The sequence below is a fragment of the Heterodontus francisci genome, chromosome 7 (assembly GCF_036365525.1).
Source record: "Heterodontus francisci isolate sHetFra1 chromosome 7, sHetFra1.hap1, whole genome shotgun sequence".
NCBI classification, from domain to species: domain Eukaryota; kingdom Metazoa; phylum Chordata; class Chondrichthyes; order Heterodontiformes; family Heterodontidae; genus Heterodontus; species Heterodontus francisci.
The window spans coordinates 49487632-49506553 of record NC_090377.1 but is presented as its reverse complement, the minus strand read 5'-3'; the positions used below and the strand labels follow the sequence as shown (position 1 = coordinate 49506553).

The 18922-nt window shown below is 43.8% G+C and overlaps 1 protein-coding gene across 6 annotated transcripts in view; it reads right to left on the bottom strand.

The window, feature by feature from the left end:
* Positions 1–18922, bottom strand: part of cfap221 (cilia and flagella associated protein 221) — a 295786-nt gene that overhangs the window by 25204 nt on the left and 251660 nt on the right. For all 6 annotated transcript variants that reach the window (XR_010975322.1, XR_010975323.1, XM_068035142.1 and 3 more), the window contains exons 22-23: positions 11670–11765; positions 9235–9345 (exon numbers count right to left, since the gene is read on the bottom strand). Coding sequence is in view for 4 of the 6 variants with exons in the window: in XM_068035142.1 (XP_067891243.1) it covers positions 9235–9345; positions 11670–11765 (207 nt within the window). In the remaining 2 variants the exon portion in view is untranslated. The remainder of the gene's footprint in view (positions 1–9234; positions 9346–11669; positions 11766–18922) is intronic.

The window sequence follows — 18922 nt, the reverse complement described above, 5'->3', positions numbered from 1 at the left end:
TAGGAAAAGCAAGAAATTAGGATGGAAAATGTGTTGTTAGCCTTTATTCCAAAGAGGTTGGAGTATAAGACTACAGGGACTAAAGATTCGTCCACGCCATTTTTTTGCGCACGCGGGTTATGATTCGCAACCTGCCTGTGCTCCTAGAGGCGGAGGTAGATGGCATGCAAATTTTGTGCCGCCACCTCATTTACCTGATTGTAGTGTAGAGCTGAGTGTCTGATATGCTGCTGGCTGCCTCTGCACTCAGTAGGGAGCTGAGCAGCGTGTGCCAATAGCACATGGTGCATCCAGTCCACTGTAATGGGAAGCTGCATTGAATTACAGAAGGCTGCTGCTGGATATTATTTGTTGCAATTCTAAACAGGGCAGAGAGAGGATTCCAGGGTCACTGGATGGGCACTGGAGGCCCTAGTAATAGACAGGAGAAGAGGTGCCATGGTTCCGCGGAGGGCCCTCCAGGAACACCCTCAGAAAGTTTTCAGAGGAGGTGGCTAGGGAGGTCAGTTCCTGGCATCAGGCCCCGAGGATCTTGCAGCAGTACCGCAAGAAGGTGGTCAGTAAATACATCGTTACGTGACATCTCCTCCCTATCGCCATACCAGACTTCCAAACTACTCAATGCACTTTAGACCAATCACTCACCCAGCACCACTCCCTGGCACTCAGGATTCATGCCTAACATCCGATACTCCACCTCACCCTCACATACCTACCGATACTGCCAGACTCACACACCTCCTGCTGTCTCCATATACCACCAGTTATTCAACTGTGGCAGGCACATCACCAAAACACAGTGCTGCATAATCACTGACATTCTTCCCTCTCCCTTTCAGGACAAGGTGGCTCACAATACAAGGGAGCTGAGCAGAATTGGCAGAGGGCAAGGACATCTGCATCTCCTGAGCCCTGCAGAGGAGATAGTAGTCGACATCATGGGGCAAGCAGCGACAGTGCCTGTGCCAACCGGCTTTGCTGCGAATACTGAGGAGATGGTATGTTCCTGTCTTATGCCCCTTCTCAACTCCCAGCATACCCTCATCCTGCTAACTGGCATGATGTGCAACCTGCAGATGGTGTCACCACAGTCCTCTTGCTTCCTGTCCCAATCTCTTCCCTCACAACAACCTTCTCCTTTTGAATCCCTGCTTTTCAGACACCCATGAACCGCTGCCTGCCCCTCTCTCAGGAGGAGGGAAGATAGTAACAGCACAGAACTGATGAAGAGGCCCTGTCACTTTATCTGACATTCAAGCCACCAGCTCAGACTCTGGCACTAACTTAGCTTGGAGGTTAGCATACAGTTGGGATCAGCACATGGTGAGTCACTGGGCACGAGTGAGCTGTAGTCTGGCCCGGGATAAAGCATTGTCTTTTTGCCAGCTCACTGGACGGAGAGATCGCAGATGAGTTCTGCTACAGGGACGCAGATGAGCACTTTGATGAGCAGCATAGAGGAAGCATTGGCTCACCTGACAGATGCCTCCTGTCACTAAGGAGCATGGAGGAGTCTGGTTCCAACTTGGCATAGGGCATTGTGTGGAGCTTCCCCCCTCCATAACCTTTGCTCCATCTCCCTGTTGTGCTGCAGATCCAGAGGCACTGCAACTGCAGCCCACATACCTGCTGCAGCCTTTGTGTGGACAGGTCACCAAATCCTATGCCCTTCCTGTGAGGATGCAGCAACACTTCATGCCAAATCCAGGAACTCACCACAACACCTCTAAAACACTCCAGGGTACTTCCAGAGACTTTGTAATAGCAGAAGTTATTCAAAATTACCTTACTTGCAAGTTGGAACCCTCTTGCAGCCAAGATCATTGGTGAATGACAAGCAAATTCATTGAATTGACCTGTGTGGTTCAAAATTGAAAAATGGGAGTCACATCACCTGGTAAGGCTTGTGATGTCATGGTAGGATCAATTCATTTGCTTCCGGCACACACAGGGAACGCCCACATGAGCACCCTTCTCAACTTGGTGTGCCGCATAGGCTTCACCGAAAGCTACTGGCATCACAGTGGCACTTCAGGAGATGGTACCATGGACCCATATTACACATCTAGGAAGTCTTGCTGCAATAATATAGGATGTTAGTGAGACCACACCTGGAGTACTGTGTACAGTTTTGGTGTCCGTACCTAAGGAAGGATGTACTTGCCTTGGAGGGAGTGCAACAGAGGTTCACAAGACTAATTCCTGGGATGAGAGGACTGTCCTCTGAGGAGAGATTGAGTAGAATGGGCCTATATTCTCTGGATTATAGAAGAATGAGAGGAGATTGTACTGAATTGTCTAAAATTCTAGAGGGCTTGACTGGTTAGCCAGTGACAGGCTGTTGCCCCTCAGTGCAGAATTAGGGGTCACAATCTCAGGATAAGGGATTGGCCATTCAGGAGTGAGATGAAGAGAAATTTCTTCACTCAGAGGGTTGTGAATCTTTGGAATTCTCTACCCCAGTCGATGAAGATATTCAAGAGAGAGATCGACAGATTTTTGGGCACCGAGGGAATCAAGGGATGTGGGGACAGGCAAGTACAGCAGTCAATTTACATACATCAAGGTCTCAGAAACTGCAATTGAATGACCGAATTTATTTTTCATTGTGTTGGGCATTAAAGAAATGTTAGCCAGGAGAACTCTATACTCTTCTTTGAATAGTGCCATGGAATCTTAAACAGGCAAACAGTACCTTAGTTTAACATTTCCTATGAAAGATAGTTCCTTCAATAATGCAGCACTCCCTCAGCAGTACACTGAAATGTCAGCTTTAGATAATGTGCTCAAGTCTACAGGAGAGCTTGAACCCACAACTCTTGATTCTCTCTCCACAGATACTGCCGGACCTGCTGAATATTTTTGATATTTTCTCTTTTTATTACAGATTTTCAGCATCCTCAGTACTTTGGTTTTGGACCCACAACTTTATGAGTCAGAGCCACGAGTGCTACCAACTGAACCCATATCATTAAAATGCTTAATCCTGATCTTAACCAAATAGTTAGGTGGCTCTTTTATAAGAAAAAGATAATCAGTGTTGATTAATTGATTGTCATTTTTGGATTCGTAAACAAGGGGTAGATTCTCACTTTTGGGTGGCCAACTGGAAGAGTGCACTGGCCAGCCGCTAATTGTTGCGGCAAAGAGACCCCTGTCATTTTGAGGCTCCAGCTTCATTTAAATTCGGTGGGCAAATTGTGTGTGCCGCAAAGGCATGCTAATGCAGCTGAATAGGTTGAAGCTTGAAAAGTAGGCTGGAGCTGACACCAGCAATGTGATTTGTAGGGTGGAGGAAGACAGTGGCTCTCATAGGCAAAGGCAATTATTTAATTAAAGACTGATCCTTAAAGGGCATGTTCTCCGCCATTGCTCATGGAACTGATTGGAAACTGCACTGTGCAAGCTCCGACCAGTTCCTACCTAAAATGGCAATCAGGATCCTATTGATGTGATGCCATAGGATCCTGATTTCGATATCAATATCAATTTTTATATCAATACCTGAGGCCACTACATCCCCGTTAATGCCAGGTGAGAATACTTAAAATCAATCCCAAAATTTACACAGAGGCTTGGGCCAACTGGCCTACTAGGCCACGTCACCATAAATATTTGCTATTTATTCCTAATTTAGTTAGTGTATGAGTACTATGTTTTTATGTGTATTATAATAGAGAAAATTTTACCTTCTGCCTCAACACCCATGCCACATGAGAACAGGGTGGTTGATGCTGCACTCACCCTGCTGTCAGTTTAACTGACATGATTCGGGCAGCATATGAGGCTCTTTTGCTGCAGGCAGGCGAGGGGTCAAAAAATTAGCATAAACCCATGAATGATTTGAGTTTTAAAAGAGATATTTGCACCAGAGTGCTGACTTGGGTTGCATTAGAGTGCTATAGTGGAAGTTTGGTAACTGAGGAAGTTCGGTAAGGAGGGAGTGAGGAGCTCCTTTATTTCCTACCTGTCCTCAGTGAGGGGAGTCGAGAGCTTCCAAAGAGCACAGCTGACTGGGAGACGACTCGGAGGGCGGAGTTCCAGACTGTTAAGTATAAAAAAACTTACCTCTGGTAAAAAAACCTGAAAGTGACGTCACAGGAAAGCTGTGACCTGATTGGCTGGTAGGGAATTTTTTTTTACAGAATTTGAAAATAAAACATTGGTAAAAATTGATTAAAACCCTAATTAACTAACTAATAAGTAGAGTCAGTAAACCAGAGGGAGGAGATTACTGTATTTACTTAGCATTTAATATTTATAGTAGGAATCTAGCACTAGGGACCATATAGTTAATTATAACAATTTAGTAAGGATTTAATAAGTATTTATTTATTTTAAATCAATGTATTAATTAGGGCTAGAAATGTCAGTTAGAGGGGTGAAGTGCTTCACCTGTGAGATGTGGGAAGTTCGTGACGCTTCCAGCGTTCCGGACGACTACGTCTGCAGGAGGTGTACCCAGTTGCAGCTCCTCACAGACCGCATGGATCGGTTGGAGCGGCAACTGGATGCACCTAGGAGCATGCAGGTGGCAGAAAGCGTCATAAGCAGGAGTTTTAAAGAAGTGGTTACACCCAAGGTGCAGGCAGATAGATGGGTGACCGCTAGAAGGGGCAGGTAGTCAGTTCAGGAATCTCCTGTGGCTATCCCCCTCTCTAACAAGTATACCGTTAGGTACAAAGTTAAAAGACATCACCTCTAGGGTTGTAATCTCGGGATTACTCCCTGTGCCACGTGCCAGTGAGGCTAGAAACAGGAGGATAGTGCAGCTAAACACGTGGCTGAACAGCTGGTGTAGAAGGGAGGGTTTCAGATATCTGGACCATTGGGATCGCTTCAGGGACAGGTGGGACTTGTACAAGAAGGATGGGTTGCATCTAAACTGGAGGGGCACAAATATCATGGCTGCAAGGTTTGCTAGCGTCACTTGGGAGGGTTTAAACTAGTGTGGCAGGGGGGTGGGAACCAGAGCAGTAGGACAGCAAGTGAAATAAATGAAGGTGAACTAGTAAATAAGGCCAGTAAGACTGAGAGGAAGAGCAGGCAGGGAGATGTTGCGGAGCACAGCGGGACTGGTGGTCTGAAGTGCATTTGTTTCAATGCGAGAAGTATAACAGGTAAGGCAGATGAACTTAGAGCTTGGATTAGTACTTGGAACTATGATGTTGTTGCTATTACAGAGACTTGGTTGAGGGAAGGACAGGATTGCAGCTAAATGTTCCGGGATTTAGAAGCTTCAGGCGAGATAGAGGGGGATGTAAAAGGGGTGGGGGTGTTGCATTACTGGTTAAGGAGAATATCACAGCTGTACTGCGGGAGGACACGTCGGAGGGATCGTGCAGCGAGGCAATATGGGTGGAGCTCAGGAATAGGAAGGGTGCAGTCACGATGTTGGGGTTTACTACAGGCCTCCCAACAGCCAGCAGGAGGTAGAGGAGCAGATATGTAGAAAGATTTTGGAAAGATGTAAAGGTAACAGGGTTGTAGTGGTGGGTGATTTTAACTTCCCCTATATTGACTGGGAATCACTTGGTGCTTGGGGCTTGGATGGGGCAGAATTTGTAAGGAGCACCCAGGAGGGCTTCTTGAAACAATATGTAGATAGTCCAACGAGGGATGGGGCCGTACTGGACCTGGTATTGGGGAATGAGCCCGGCCAGGTGGTCGAAGTTTCAGTAGGGGAGCATTTCGGGAACAGTGACCATAATTCCATAAGTTTTAAGGTACTCGTGGATAAGGATAAGAGTCGTCCTCGGGTGAAGATGCTAAATTGGGGGAAGGCTAATTATAACAATATTACGCAGGAACTGAAGAATTTAGATTGGGGGCGGCTGTTTGAGGGTAGGTCAACATCTAACATGTGGGAGTCTTTCAAATGTCAGTTGATTAGAATCCAGGACCAGCATGTTCCTGTGAGGAAGAAGGATAAGTTTGGCAAGTTTCGGGAACCTTGGATAACGTGGGATATTGTGAGCCTAGTCAAAAAGAAAAAGGAAGCATTCATAAGGGCTGGAAGGCTAGGAACAGACGAATCCTTGAGGAATATAAAGACAGTAGGAAGGAACTTAAGCAAGGAGTCAGGAGGGCTAAAAGTGGTCATGAAAAGTCATTGGCAAACAGGATTAAGGAAAAACCCAAGGCCTTTTATACGTATATAAAGAGCAAGAGGATAACTAGGGAAAGGGTTGGCCCAATCAAGGACAGAGAAGGGAATCTACGTGTGGAGCCAGAGGAAATGGGCGAGTTACTAAATGAATACTTTGCATCAGTATTTACCAAAGAAAAGGACTTGGTGGATGATGAGCCGAGGGAAGGGAGTGTAGATAGTCTCAGTCATCTCATTATCAAAAAGGAGGTGGTGTTGGGTGTCTTGCAAAGCATTGAGGTAGATAAGTCCCCAGGGCCTGATGGGATCTACCCCAGAATACTGAGGGAGGCAAGTTAAGAAATTTCTGGGGCCTTGACAGAAATCTTTGCATCCTCATTGGCTACAGGTGAGGTCCCAGAGGACTGGAGAATAGCCAATGTGGTTCCTTTGTTTAAGAAGGATAGCAAGGATAATCCAGAAAATTATAGGCCGGTGAGCCTTCCGTCAGTGGTAGGGAAATTATTAGAGAGGATTCTTCGGGACAAGGTTTACTCTTATTTTGGAAACAAATGGACTTATTAGCGAGAGGCAGCATGGTTTTGTGAAGGGGAGTTCATGTCTCACTAATTTGATTGAGTTTTTTGAGGAAGTGACAAAGATGATTGATGAAGGAAGGGCGGTGGATGTTATCTATATGGACTTCAGTAAAGCCTTTGACATGGCAGACTGGTACAATAGGTGAAGTCACACGGGATCAGAGGTGAGCTGGCAAGATGGATGCAGAACTGGCTCAGTCATAGAAGACAGAGGGTAGCAGTGGAAGGGTGCTTTTCTGAATGGAGGGATGTGACTAGTGGTGTTCCGCAGGGATCAGTGCTGGGACCTTTGCTGTTTGTAGTATTTATAAATAATTTGGAGGAAAATGTAGCTGGTCTGATTAGTAAGTTTGTGGACGACACAAAGGTTGGTGGAGTTGCGGATAGTGTTGAGGATTGTCAGAGGATACAGCAGGATATAGATCGGTTGGAGACTTGGGCGGAGAAATGGCAGATGGAGTTTAATCCGGACAAATGTGAGGTAATGCATTTTGGAAGGTCTAATGCAGGTGGGATGTACACAGTAAATGGCAGAACCCTTAGGAGTATTGACAGGCAGAGAGATCTGGGCGTACAGGTCCACAGGTCACTGAAAGTGGCAATGCAGGTGGATAAGGTAGTCAAGAAGGCATACGGCATGCTTGCCTTCATCGGTCAGGGCATAGAGTATAAAAATTGGCAAGTCATGCTGCAGCTGTACAGAACTTTAGTTAGGCCACACTTAGAATATTGCGTGCAATTCTGGTCGCCACACTACCAGAAGGACGTGGAGGCTTTGGAGAGGGTACAGAAGAGGTTTACCAGGATGTTGCCTGGTCTGGAGGGCATTAGCTATGAGGAGAGGTTGGATAAACTCGGATTGTTTTCACTGGAATGACGGAGGTGGAGGGGCGACATGATAGAGGTTTAAAAAGTTATGAGTGGAATGGACAGAGTGGATAGTCAGTAGCTTTTTCCCAGGGTGGAAGAGTCAGTTACTAGGGGACATAGGTTAAAGGTGAGAGGGGCAAAGTTTAGAGGGGATGTGCGAGGCAAGTTCTTTACACAGAGGGTGGTGAGTGCCTGGAACGTGCTGCCAGGGGAGGTGGTGGAAGCAGGTACAATAGCGATGTTTAAGAGGCATCTTGACAAATACATGAATAGGATGGGAATAGAGGGATACGGTCCCCGGAAGTGCAGAAGGTTTTAGTTTAGGCAGACATCAATATCGGCGCAGGTTTGGAGGGCCAAATGGCCTGTTCCTGTGCTGTACTGTTCTTTGTTCTTTGTATTAGGCCACTTATTAGCATATTCAAGGGGCCTAATTCCTTTTTCAGGAATTCACCAGGGACAGTGCCTGGAAAATGGATACAATAAGGTCCAATTTCATCCACACCAACTATATTTTTGAATCTGTCTATCAGCTCTCTCCTTTTTTTTCCCCTGTTCTAGTGAATTGAGTCCCAGGGCTGAATGTTATGGGCCCCCTAGGGACAGGAATGGAGGCGGGGGCCCCATAAAATTGTGCCAGAAGGTGAGGGCAGAGTGTCATTGCTTTCCTGACGCCTTCCAATTTAGTCTGGGGTGGGGAAGACCGAGAATGGCCTTTCCGCCCCAGGCTAATTGAGGCCCTTACGTAGCCAATTAATGGCCACTTAACAGCCTCTTTCTGCCTCCACCTCAATTTAATTGAAGTCGTAGGGGCCCATCGCCATGGGAAGACGCTGTCAGGTAAAATATGGCGGCCTCCTAGAGAAGTCAGGGTGTCCCTCCTTTGGGGGACATCCAGGGCCCCAGAGGACACCCCAGCAGTGATCGCCACACAGCCCCCCACCAACCCCATTGCTGGATCATGCCTGAATGGCCCCAGTGACCCCAATGCCACTCACTTCTCTCACGGTCTTCAACGTCTTCAGTACTGCAGATCTCGTCCCTTAAAGGGACAACGTCCCTGACATGGGCAGTTAATTGCTTGCCCGCTGTGGAATTGCAATGGGGGTCCGACAGAGAGCCAAGGCAGGGTCTCCCCCACCTTCTAGCCCACTGCCGGGACCCCAATCGACAGAACAAAATTTAGCCCCAAGTTTCTCTAACAGAACTGAAGCTTACTCCCTAGCATCATTCCAGTAAATCTCTTTTGTCGTCTCTCTGGATTACTTACAGTACAAATTCTGTCATCATGGAAGAACAGCTCCAATTATCATATTTACTGACATTATTAACAGGATCTTTTTGTTTGCTACACACAATGACTAGAGCAATTCTTTCTCAGGGAATTCTACTCAATTTATTGATCCCCTGTGAAATCACAGCTAAAAATTCCAAGAAGATAATGGGACTAACTTCGGCGGCACTGTTACACAGACATTATCAGATTGGCTGTCTATTACACATGCTGCCTGGGTCTCCTTTCCATTAACGTGGATGAACAATAGGAGGTCAATCCAATACTGCCTGTTTTCTGACCCTGCCTAAATTGAATGTTACCCCGAACATTTCTTCCAGATATGAAAGATATGAAAATCTCCCCAGTTCTCAGTCCATATACATGTGGTATAAAGTCCTTACCCATCCTCTTTTGCTGCTCCATCCATTGGACTTTCTGGTCGTCGGAATGAACTTTGAATCATTGGGAATTCAGCTTCCAACATTTCTGGTGTTAGTACCACTCCTTCAGGACTTTGATGCAAACATCAACAATTATTGCAAATACCTTGTTTTTTTAAACACAATAAAGGTGTAATTTTATTCAGTTTCTATTTTATTTCTATACTTTGTATTTTATCTGTACTATTACTATCAGGTGACAGGTTAGGACTCTCAACTGAAGGTCATTTCAGTGATCACATGATATGCTCAGGGTTTCACTGCTTCCGGTATTCTGCTTTTTCTGTATCATGTAAGAATTTTCAGTGGAGTTTTTCAATGTAAAAACACTGACATGTAAAATTTATGCTTAAATTTCTTTCATTTATGAATCAAAACAAAAATATTCTGATTTTGGGAGGCAGACAAAGTAAAGCAATATTACTTGTAATCAGATACATCATTCTCTGAATGAAGGACTAGATCTAAATTACTTGATATTTACACTTTCAAAGCTCAGGCAAACATGTGTGTCTGAACCAATAGCTTTCGCACCGAATGTGCTCCCTGAAATATAGCATTACATAGAAATTTGAACACGGGACTAGGCAGTTCGGTCCAACTAGTCCATGTTGATGTTTATCCTCTACATGAGTAAAGCAAATGAGATAATGAATTTTAAATAGTACATTTAAAAATAGTGCAGAATGCTTTGCATAACAGGATTGGATGGGGGAATTGGGGAAGGCCTACTAATTCTACAGAATGAAGAGGGTACGCAGGAAGGAGAAGCTAGGAACAGGAGAGCCAATCGCCAGGGAAAAGCAATGATAACTTATAGCCTAGTGTTCTTAATAATAAAAGTTGAAAGACTAAATAAAACAATTTTATACCTGCCAGTTTCCCTTAACAGTCCTTAACTGTTTGAGATTTCTGTCTATTTCCTACATAATCCAATAATCTAATTTTCTTCTGCCATCATTCAACTTCAAAAAGTTATAAGCATACAGAAAACAAAACTCAGAAGCTATTTACTTTCCATAATAGTATTCATCAAAAGCTGTAAACAATTCCATTCAGTGAATTTATAAACTACCTTTTAAAACCATGTCTAGCATCTATGCCAGCTAACTTACTTGCTCTAGCTTTGAATCTACTACTTCTATGAGGTGCAGCCTGAGTGAGATTGTGCAGTAGGTAGCCAAGATGATTCCCCTGGTGATTTAGAGACCTAAGGTGACTCTTGTTTCAATGAAGCAGCTGTCCCAGAAGGACTACCTTCTAGCAACCTTTTTCTTGCTCTTATAGCAGGTCCATGTTTCTCTCATGTATAAGTGTTGGAAGTGGCTTTAAAGAAGCAAGTTCATAGTCCCTGTCCAGAGAGATAGCAACATTTGTGACCTTCCTTGTGGCCCACTAGCATAGTGTGCAGGCTCAGAGATTTCCACCGTCAGTGTGATTCCAGACAAATAATGCAAATGAGACCTTGGAAATCCTGTGCAAATATCATGCTCAGGCTGACCCTAAGGGATTGACTGGAGCAGTGTTAGCTGCCACTCCAGAAAAGCAAGTAGTGACCTCAGAAACACGTCATCGTGTTCTCCCCCATTGGTACCTGTAGGGATCCTACAGCAAAAACCCCAGATTTAAATATTTTGTTAGGGCTTCAAATGTTTTTTTCAGCATGAACAGGATAGTAGGCGGACAAAAATGGCTGCCCATATATTTGTTAGGAGCCTGTTTAATTTTCTTTCCATTAATTCAAATAGTCACAGCAGGACCTTGTTCAGTGAGGGTATGTGCTGGTTAGTAGCTCTCATAGTTGCCTTCCTTTCTCACTAATTCTTTATCCTAAGTATCCTTGCCTCATACGCTTTCTGACATTTTTATGAAGCTTTTTTCTTTGCTTCATGACTTTGCATTAAAGTCTTCAGTTTCATTGTCTTATTGTGCTCTCTTTTCTTCATTCCTGGAGATTTTTTCACTTTTCTCTGTTTCCCTTCAGAGTGTTTTTTCCACCAACCTTGTTAGCTTCTCCCTCACCACATCAAGATGGTCACAGAAGTACCCTCTTATTTATTTTTATTTTTATTTTTTTATTTAGAGATACAGCACTGAAACAGGCCCTTCGGCCCACCGAGTCTGTGCCGACCATCAACCACCCATTTATACTAATCCTACACTAATTCCATATTCCTACCACATCCCCACCAGTCCCTAAACTAGTGTTTGCAATTTTCTTTTATTCTGCTTGTGCCATTTATCCATGTGTCTGCGAATTATGAATGTAACTAAATATAAATTTTCCCATTTTCGTCTTGACATATATGCAGCTATAACAGTCAACTTTTGCTCAAGCACAATATACAAAAAATCTTTCCCAGGAAGTAATACAATGGTAGGTATTTTTAACATACCTTTCCATGGTTTTGTTTTCCTTGTCCTCTTTTGATAGACTTTCCAATTGCAAAGGAACATCAACAGGAAGCATATCTGACGCAAATGGATCACACCTAGACAAACAGAAATGTCTAATAATGATAAATGCTAAGATGCAAGCAATGCATAATTTGCCTGATTAATTTCTAATGCAGTATTTTCTTCCTCACGGAAACAATACTGAATATTAGTATATAAGTTGGACGCTATAATTTGTCTTAACATCCCTGTGCCAGGGAAAGGGAAAATAAAAATTGGTCAGTGTTCTTACTTTCGATTGCTATCTAGTAGCTAATGGTGGATGTGTGCCAGTGTAGTTGCCTGCCATCGTTTAATAAATTGCTAATTACTTCTGATAATTTGAAGCCATTTTAAAATTTTCAGTTAGGTAATAAAAGAACATAGAGAAGTGGAATTTTTGCATTCCTTGTGGAGATGAAGTCCTGTCCTCACATTGAGGAAACCCACCATTATGTTGCATGGCACTACCTCCCATGCTAAATGGGAGAGGTTTCAAATAGATCTCGCAACTCAAAACTGGGCTTGCATGAGGCATTGTGGGTCATCAGCAGCAGCAGAATTGTATTCAATCACAATCTGCAACCTCATGGCCCGGCATATTCCCCACTCTACCATTACCAGCATGCTGGGGGCCAACCCTGGTTCAGTGAAGAGTGCAGGAGGACATGCCAGCAGCAGCATGAGGCATACCTCAAAACAAGGTTCCAGCCTGGTGATGCTACAATACAGGACTACTTGAATGCCAAACAGCAGAACCAGTATGCGATAGACAGGGCTAAGCTATTCCACAACCAACGGATCAGATCTAAGCTCTGCAGTCCTGCCACATCCAGTTGTGAATGGTGGTGGACAATTAAACAACTAACAGGAGGAGGAGGCTCCACAAATATCCCCATCCTCAATAATGGGGAGCCCAGCACATCAGTGCAAAAGACAAGGCTGAAGAATTTGCATCCATCTTCAGCCAGAATTGCCGAGTGGATGATCCATCTCGGCCTCTTCCTGAGGTCACCATCATCACAGATGCCAGTCTTCAACCAATCCGATTTACACCACATGATATCAGGAAACGACTGAAAGCACTGAATACTGCAAAGGCTATGGGCCCCGACAGCATTCCGGCAATAGTACTGGAGACTTGTGCTCCAGAACTAGCTGCTCCCCTAGCCAAGTTGTTCCAGTACAGCTACAACACTGGCATCTACCCGGCAATGTGGAAAATTGCCCAGCTACGCCCTGTACACAAAAAGCAAGACAAATCCAACGTGGCCAATCACTGCCCCATCAGTCTACTCTTGATCAACAGCAAAGTGATGGAAGGGGTCGTTGACAGTGCTATCAAGTGGCACTTGCTCAGCAATAACTTCCTCAGTGACACTCAGTTTGGGTTTCACCAGGGCCACTCAGCTCCTGACCTCATTACTGCCTTGGTCCAAACATGGACAAAAGAACTGAACTCCAGAGGTGAGGTGTGAGTGCCTGCCCTTGACATCAAGCAGCTGTTACAACCAGCTGAGAAAGAGATCTAGGGTTCCCTTTCCGCTTTCACCTGGTCTTATTGTAACAGGGTTTGATTTTAAACACACCGTGTTTTTAGCTCCCCCTTGGTGAATCCTTGTTCGCCGCTTTCCAATTATAAGGCAAAGAAACTAGCACAAACAGGCTTTCTTATGTTTTAAGAAGAAAAGTTGAAATTTATTGAACTTAAACATGACACACCCACACTAGCTTGCATATGTGATACACACATGCAAATAGAGACAGAACAGAGCAGAAGAAATAAAGTAGAAAAGTTTGAGGCAATATTTGAAGAGCTTTTGTTACGGTTTTTTGAGCTCACAGTAGCGTCCTTGATTGTAGGGAGATCTTGCTTTTTGTTGGGGCCCAGTATTCTTCTTAACACTTCTTCACGGTAGGAGGCTTTTCTCTCTTGGGGTTCGTGTGTCTTCAGTGGATTCAGAGGCTTGTGAGAAAGAGATGGGAGAGATCTTCTCAGTTCAGGAGCAAACAGACTTTCTCTCTGAGTTCAAACTGTTTGTACAATTCAGAAAAACACAGGTTGTCAAGCAGGTTAGTCATGTGACCCGGGTTCAGTTCTGGGTACTGCCTGTGCGGTGTTTGCAAGTTCTCCCTGTGACCGCGTGGATTTCCGCCGGGTGCTCCGGTTTTCTCCCATAGCCAAAGACTTGCAGGTTGATAGGTAAATTGGCCATTGTAAATTTCCCCTAGTGTAGGTAGGTGGTAAGAAAATTGAGGGAAGCTGGGGATATGCGGTAGGGGACATGGGATTAATGTAGAATTAGTATAAAATGGGTGGTTGATGGTCGGCACAGACTTGGTGGGCCGAAGGGCCTGTTTCAGTGCTGTATCTCTCTATGACTCTATGACCACATCTTAGATTACAGCAGTTTCTGGAATGCTCCTCTTACACACAATACCTGGTGATCAAGGTCCATTGTGGGTTGAATGTGTCAGGGAATGGTCCTTTGTCCTTCCAATCACCGTCTGCTAATATGCAAATGTCTTTTCCAGCCACGGCTGATCTGTTTAACAAGTCCTTTCTTCACTCCAGTAACAGTTTAAAATCAATGTTCATGACAAAATTAATATGCCTCATTCTTGGCAGGTAGGGGCCTAGCATGACACAGCATTTGACTGAATATGGAATCAAGGAGCCCCAGCAAAACTGCAATTAATGGGAATCTCTGCTGGTTGGAATCATGCCTAGCACAAAGGAAGATGGTTGTGGTTTTTGGAGGTCAATCATCTCAGTCCCAGGACATCATTGAAGGAATTCCTCAGACTAGTGTCCTAGGCCCAACCATCTTCAGCTGCTTCATCAATAACCTTCCTCTATCATAAGGTCAGAAGTGGGGATGTTCGCTGATTATTGCACAATATTTAGCACCATTCGCAACTCCGCAGATAGTGAAGCAGCCTGTTGCCAGATGCAGCAAGACCTGGACACATTCAGGCAAGTAACATTGGGGTCACACAAGTGTCATGCAATGACCATCTCAAACAAGAGAGAATCTAACCATCTCCCCTTGATGCTCAATGGCATTACCATCGCTGAATTCCCCACTATCAACATCCTGGGGGTTACCATTGAGCAGAAACTGAACTGGACCAACCACATAAATGCAGTGGCTACAAGAGCAGGTTAAGAATTCTGCGGCAAGTAACTCACTTCCTGTCTCCCCAATGCCTGTCCACCATCTACAAGGCACAAGTCAGGAGTGTGATGGAATACTCTCCACTTGCCTGGATGGGTACAGCTCCAACAACACTCAAGAAGTTCGACACCATCCAGACTAAGCAGCCCACTTGACTGGCACCCCATCCACCTTCAACATTCACTCCCTCTACCACCAACGCACAGTGGCAGCAGTGTGTACCATCTACAAGATGCAGTGCAGCAATTCGTCAAGGCTCCTTTGACAGCATCTGCTAAAGCCATGACCTCTACCAGCTAGAAGAACAAGGGCAGCAGACTCATGGGAACACCACCATCTGCAAGTTCCCCTCCAAGCAGCACACCATCCTGACTTGGAACTATATTGCTGTTTCTTCACTGTCGCTGGGTCAAAATCCTGGAACTCCCTTCCAAACAGCACTGTGGGTGTACCTATATACCAAGGACTGCAGCGGTTCCAGAAGGCAGCTCACCACCACATTCTCAAGGGCAATTAGGGATGTGCAATAAATTCTGGCCTAGCCAGCGATGCCCACATCCCACAAATGAATAAAAAATAACCATCCTGTTCAAAAAACAACCATTTACAAAAAGACTATTTTCTGTCCTTAAGCCATTTTTTTTATCCAAGCTAGCACTGACCCTCCTATTGCATGAGCCTTACTTTTGTTAACCAGCCTTTTTATGTGGTACTTAGTTATAAGCTTTTTAAAAATCCATATGGACACATTGCTTTCCCGTCATCAACCTTCCCTCTTCATCAAAAGACTCAATTAGATTAGTCAACCATGATTTGTCTTTTACAAATCCATGCTGATTCTTTCTCCTAAACTCAAACCTCTCCAAGAGCCTGCTGATTTTTTTTCCCGATTATTGTTTCTAAAACCTTACCCACCACTGATGTTAAACTAACTAGCCTGTAGTTATTGGGAATGTCATTCCACCCTTTCTTGAATAAGGGTGTCACATTTGCCACTCTCCAATCTTCTGGCAGCTCCCCCATATCTTTGGAAGATTGGAAGATTATGGCAAGTCCTTCCGCTATGTCCACTCCCACTTCCCTTAGCAACCTGGGATGCAAGCCATCCGGACCAGGTGACTTATCCACTCTAAGCATAGCCAATCTTTCCAGTACATCCTACCTATCAATTTTCACCACATCCATTAACTCTACCATCTCCGCTTCTAACGATATTTTGTCAGCATCCTTTTCTTATGTAAACACTGGTATAAAGTACATATTAAGTATTCTAGCCTTGCTCTGCACCTCTAAAGGTATATACCTCTTTGTCCCTATTCAGCCCAACCCCAACTGTTACTATCTGCTTAATATTTACATGACAATTGAAAATGCTTGGGTTCCCTTTTACATTAACTGCCGTTCTATTCTCATATACTCTCTTTGCCAGTCTTATTTTCCTCTTCACTTACCCTCTCAACCTTTTGTATTTGGCCTGATTTTCGCTTGAAGAATTCATCTGATGTGCATCATACTCCCTTTTTTTTGTTTCATCATATTCTCTATTGCCCTCGTAATCCAAGGAGGCCTGGCTTTGGTTCCCTTACATTTTGCCCTGTACCTGAAACATATGAACATATGATTTAGGAGCAGGAGTAGGCTACTCGGCCCCTTGAGCCTGCTCCGCTATTCAATTAAATCATGGCTGATCTGATTGTAACCTCGACTCCAAATTCCCACCTACTCCTATAACTTTTCACCTCCTTTCTTATCAAGAATCTATCTACCTCTGCCTTAAAAATATTTAAAGACTGCCTTTTGAGAAAGAGAGTTCCAAAGACACATGACCCTCTGAGAGAAAAAATTTCTCCTCATCTCTGTTTTAAATGGGTGACCCCTAGTTCTTGATTCTCCCACAAGGGGCAATGGTTGAGATGTTGTCCTGTCTGCCTACACTTTAAAATAAGCGATTTGATGGTGCACACCATGCGTTCAGCCATGCCATCTCCTCCTTAAAGATCACTCATTGTTCTGTTACAGTTTTTCCTGTCAATCTTTGGTTCCATTTTACCCTAGCTGGATGCCCTCTCACCATATTGAAGCTTGCCCTCTTCCAATTTAGAAGTTCTGCTTTAGATTGTTCCTTACTCTTCTCCATTGCTAATCTAAACCTTATGATACAATGATCACTCTTACCCAATTGTCCCCCACAGACACTTGGTCCACTTGGCCCACCTCATTCCCCAGCACCAGATGCAGCAATGCTTCTTTCCTAGTTGGACTGAGAAGATACTGGTCAAAGAAGTTCTCTTGAATACATTTCAGAAATTTTCCTCCTCTTTATCCTTTACTCTAACATGATTCCAATCGGTATTTGGGTAACTAAAGTCTCCCAATATCAACACTCTATCTTTCTTGCACGTCTATGTGATTTCCCTGCAAATTTATTCCACTATCTCTCTCTCAATATTTGGAGGCCTACAGAATACATTCAGTTGTGTGATCATCTCCTTTTTGCTTCTCAACTCTAACTAAATGAAGTCTGTCCTTGCCCCCTCTAGGACATCCTCCCTTTCCAACATTAGAATGTCTTTCTTATCAGTACTGCCCCCCACCTCCCACTTTTCATTCCCTATTTGTTCTGAACACTTTGTATACTTGAATATTAAGTGCCCAATCCTCACCATTTTAAGCCATGTTTCCATGCCACTACATCACTGCTATTTGTGCTTGTACCTCACCAATCTTATTCACCATGCTTTGTGTATTTACATACATGCATTGTAAACCTGTCTTTGTATTCCAGAGTCCTTCTTAGTCTGTGCCCATCTAATATGGTACTACTTCCTTCTCTAGAGCTATCTAACACTCTCATTCCTTTAGGTACCTTATTCCTCTTTTCTACTTCTATACTCTGCTGCCCATCCACCTGCCAATTTAGTTTAAAGGTACTCCAAATATGGAGTTGATAAATGCTATAAATGGTATCATCCTCATTGCTCAGACATCTGCGGAACTTACATCCAGTGGAATAGTTTCCTGAAATAATTGAGCCAAAAATGATAAGGGGCTTTAACTTGGCAAAATAGTATGCCTCTTCAAGTGACCTTATCTCTCATGTGCACAAATTCCCCATTATGAATCATTCATGAGTAAAGTTTAGAACAATTAGAAAGCACTGCTTCAAAACATCTTTAAGAATAGCATGTCCTAGTTATCCAGAAAGGGCTACTTTGCAAATTATCTCGCTGCAAGATAACAAGACCAACAATAAACTATTAGAACAATGCAAACATACTTTGTAAATACACCTGTATTTGTTTAAGTCAAAGCATTGGAATGATCTCACACACCGAACTGTAGGGAGGCAAAATAAAAAAGGCCTGAATTCTGAAGTAGGACAGCTTGGAATGGAAAGTAACATTTGATAAAGTTGATATAAGACCTCTTAGTCTGAAGACAGGAATACATAGGCATTTTATTATTTTTTCCATTTTACAATCCATCCCAAATTATTTCATTCAATAGTGCTCAGAGGTTAAAAGTGTCTTCAGATTTTAAGCCCTAACTTGTCTAAGCAGGATATTTGCCATCTGAATTTCAACATGGATAACAGAAACAGTTTGCATTTATATTGTACATTGAATGCAAAAAAAAATCCCAGTACTATTTTGTTAGTTTTATATTAATGCCCCAGTTTTGCTAGTCTAGTACAGTTGAACTGACCTCTGGTGCAGTCTATCTTGTGTTGGAAGGTTAGAGGCTGAGCCAGGTCAATTTTTGTGATGGTTATCCTCTCTTTACTGCTTCTAGTTAGACACATGAAAAGCTTGTCCAGACAGATTGATCTATATCACACGTGGTTGGGGAATAGAAATCTGGCACAGCTTGGAGCTAGCCGTTAAAGGAGAACTGTGGTGGCAGAAAAGTTAACTAATTGCGGACATATGTGGGCAACACTGCTCCCCTCGATGCTGTGCTGCAGAGTTGGAGTACCTGCTCTAGAAGATGCACCAGTTCTGAACGTTACCCTTCAGTAAAAGCACAAGAGAAAG